This window comes from Rutidosis leptorrhynchoides, chromosome 2, assembly GCF_046630445.1.
Source record: "Rutidosis leptorrhynchoides isolate AG116_Rl617_1_P2 chromosome 2, CSIRO_AGI_Rlap_v1, whole genome shotgun sequence".
Lineage (NCBI taxonomy): Eukaryota > Viridiplantae > Streptophyta > Magnoliopsida > Asterales > Asteraceae > Rutidosis > Rutidosis leptorrhynchoides.
The window spans coordinates 169,711,022-169,713,896 of NC_092334.1; the positions used below are offsets into that span (position 1 = coordinate 169,711,022).

General features: G+C 36.2%; 1 protein-coding gene across 1 annotated transcript; it reads right to left on the bottom strand.

The window, feature by feature from the left end:
- Window positions 1-237: 237 nt before the first annotated feature.
- Window positions 238-1,751, bottom strand: LOC139888419 (transcription factor bHLH14-like). Its single transcript, XM_071871427.1, has 2 exons — window positions 1,164-1,751; window positions 238-920 (listed from the first exon to the last, which is right to left on the bottom strand). The coding sequence occupies exons 1-2, from the start codon at window positions 1,714-1,716 to the stop codon at window positions 238-240; spliced, it is 1,236 nt and encodes a 411-aa protein (XP_071727528.1). The 5' UTR covers window positions 1,717-1,751.
- Window positions 1,752-2,875: the final 1,124 nt, after the last annotated feature.

Consider the following 2,875-nt stretch of genomic DNA (forward strand, 5'->3'; position numbering starts at 1 on the left):
GCTCGTGAGCTAGTTCGAGCTTGAAATAAGAAGTTTGAGTCGTTTACTAAACGATTTTTAGAATTTGGCCGATCTTAGATTCAAGCTCGTTTAAGCTCGACTTGAATTGAATTCTCAACAAGTTAAACTCGAATATCTCACTAGTAGATCAGCTCATTTATACCGTAGTAATAAGGCTTTGAAGACTTAAGTAGGAAATGAAAATCGAAAAAAACATAATTAAATAATTAATTAATCCTAGTACATTTTGTTAAGAATAGCACTTTGTAAGGTGTCCTCTTCAATTGTGAATGCATTAGTAACCTTGACAACAACATCTTGTAACATCAAATCCTTCACAAGTGAAACACTTGCATACTCAAGTTTTAAATCAAGGCTTCTTAGTGCATCCATCAACTTAGCAGATGGATGATTAATATCCGCCGATTGAACCCTAATCATAGCTTCTGATCCATGTAGTTTCACCTCAACTTCAACCCGATTAGCATCTGAATGGCTAGTAACAGATCTTGAATTGTTAACTTGATTATCAAAGTTCTCATTTCTTGATTCTTTAGGTGATAATGAATCTGTTTCCAATTTCTTCTCTAAATTTTGTATTTGGGACTTGAGTGTATTAATGTAAGTAACTGCATCTGCTAGTAAAGAAGCTTTGTCCATCTTTGAAACGTATGGGACAACACTTCTGAGCGCGTAAAAGCGATTGTTTAGCTTCTCTCTCCGTTTACGCTCTGCTTCAACGTGATGCCCGGTTGGTACTGTTATTTCGGACTCCACAATAACCTTCTCTTTCGCCCGCCTTCCTCTCCTTTTTGTAGTTGAACTGTTTATTTCAATTGGATCAGAATCAGAAGATGACATCTTCATTCTTTTCGTGCTTATGACTTCTTCAATTCCTTCACTTAACTCCAATTGAGGAGCTAATAAAAAAAAATGTTAGATATACACAGAAGAATTAGTGGCGGTTTTAATTAGGGTTAGCAATTCTTCTTGATTTTCATTTGAATAAGTTGGTTGCTAATTAACCATCAAAGCGTCATCTGACTAGTGATATTGAGGTGTCTCTCCAACCACAAAGTTATGAGGTGAGTTCAATTTATATACACACATAGACAGTAGTTACTAGTTAGGCAATCAAAAAAAAAAAAAAAAAAAAAAAATACCTTGAGTGAGTATTTCACTTTCATCAACAAGATTAGTAATGTCATTGAAGTCGAGAAAACAATCTGAGTCGAACACCGATTTCGTTAACTGAATCAAACCACCATCTTCTTGTATAGTAACACAAGAACCCAACTCAACAACACCATCAGAAATTGGAATACAAACCAAAGACTTAATTCCATGCACTTTAAATTCTTCACTTCTTTTACTATTATACTTTTGTAACTCATTATCTCCAGCCAACCACAAACAAGACCCCAAACTAAAACATTGTCCAACAATATCATGTCCCACCATAAAACACATCGAAACCGATGACATAATAAACCTCTGAGTGTCCATAGCATCATCAGAACCATAAATCATGTCACCATTGCTGCCCGGAAAATAAGCGTCTGCCCACGAGAGGACATGAGGGTTTTGGGAGTCTTTTGAGACTTGCCAGAATATGGCGTAAAGCCATTTTTCAGGCCGGTTTTCGATAATAAACTTGAGACGGGTTTGAAGTGACGATTGTGGAATATTAGGGAAATATGGGGTATGTACTTCCATTTTTAACAATATTCCGGTACCCAACTCTGGCTATTGGTGAGTTGGCGAGTGAAAGTTATAGGTGAAATGATTAAGCCGTGAATTGAAGCTATATATCTTTTTATAAATACTACTCCATTTCACATTTAGAATGTGACGTGAATTATGAGGTCATTCAAATTATTATATCTCGTCATAATTAACCACGGTTTAATAATTTTTTAAAAAGATGAATTACATGAAAGTAATACGAGTAGGTCAAATGTTTATGTATATATACAGGTGTATATACTTTGGAATTTTCATTTTAACAAATAGAGTTATTGTAGTTGTGATGTCGTCCAGCGGTTGGTGGCTTGCCTCCTTTAGGGGGTCAGGAGTTCGACCATCGTTGGCTACATATTAAAAACACAATTTCATCCCTGTTATGAAGTATTCACCCATGACACTTTTTCCATATCGTTTGGGGGTAAAGGGGATGAGGGTTTTACTTGGACGTGCCCTTGGATCGGTTTCAAGGTTTCCTCCCGGGCAGCGAGGGGGACGGGGTTATTATCGCTGCATCGGCATAGTCGAAACGGGAGATGATCGCAACGGATGGTTTAGTCCCCCTCGAGTGATCCAATCGCTGTTAAAAAAACCAAATAGAGTTATTATTACTATATAAGAGTTAAACACTACAAGAAAAATCAGGACGGGCGACGAATGCTTTTTGCGGCGATGAGATGTCGCCGCTAATAACCCACTAAACGACAAAATTTCAGTCTTTGACCAAATTTGTGGGTCCAAAAAACAATTGCGACGATGATTTTTACACATCGCCGCAAATAAATTACTGGGTTTTCTTTTTTCATTTTCTTTCGCATTAACAAGTCGAGATGAACAAGTTGATTCATTATTTTTCATGATGTTTTGGATCTAGTTGTTTCACAAAAAAATGATTATCGAAGCTCTAGGAATCTGTTCTAAGTCTCAATTTAAAGTAATTCGTGATTTTAGATTTTGTGTTCATTGAATATTACCTCATTTTTAAAAAATTTGAACACGCAATCCTTTTTGTGAGCAAAAATTAAACTGCAATCTTTTTTGGGCTTAGCCAAATTGGGGGTTACCTTGATTGTCAAATTGAGTAACTTAGGTTACCTTTTCGGGTCATTTGCCCTAAATTAAATGATTTCAC

What these genes read in the sequence shown, in the direction of transcription:
- LOC139888419 (XM_071871427.1), bottom strand. Translation starts at nt 1,716, where the DNA reads ATGGAAGTACATACCCCATATTTCCCTAATATTCCACAATCGTCACTT. An exon ending in AAGTGAAATACTCACTCAAG is followed by an intron (nt 921 to 1,163) that starts GTATTTTTTTTT and finishes TTTTTTTATTAG; the next exon opens with CTCCTCAATTGGAGTTAAGT.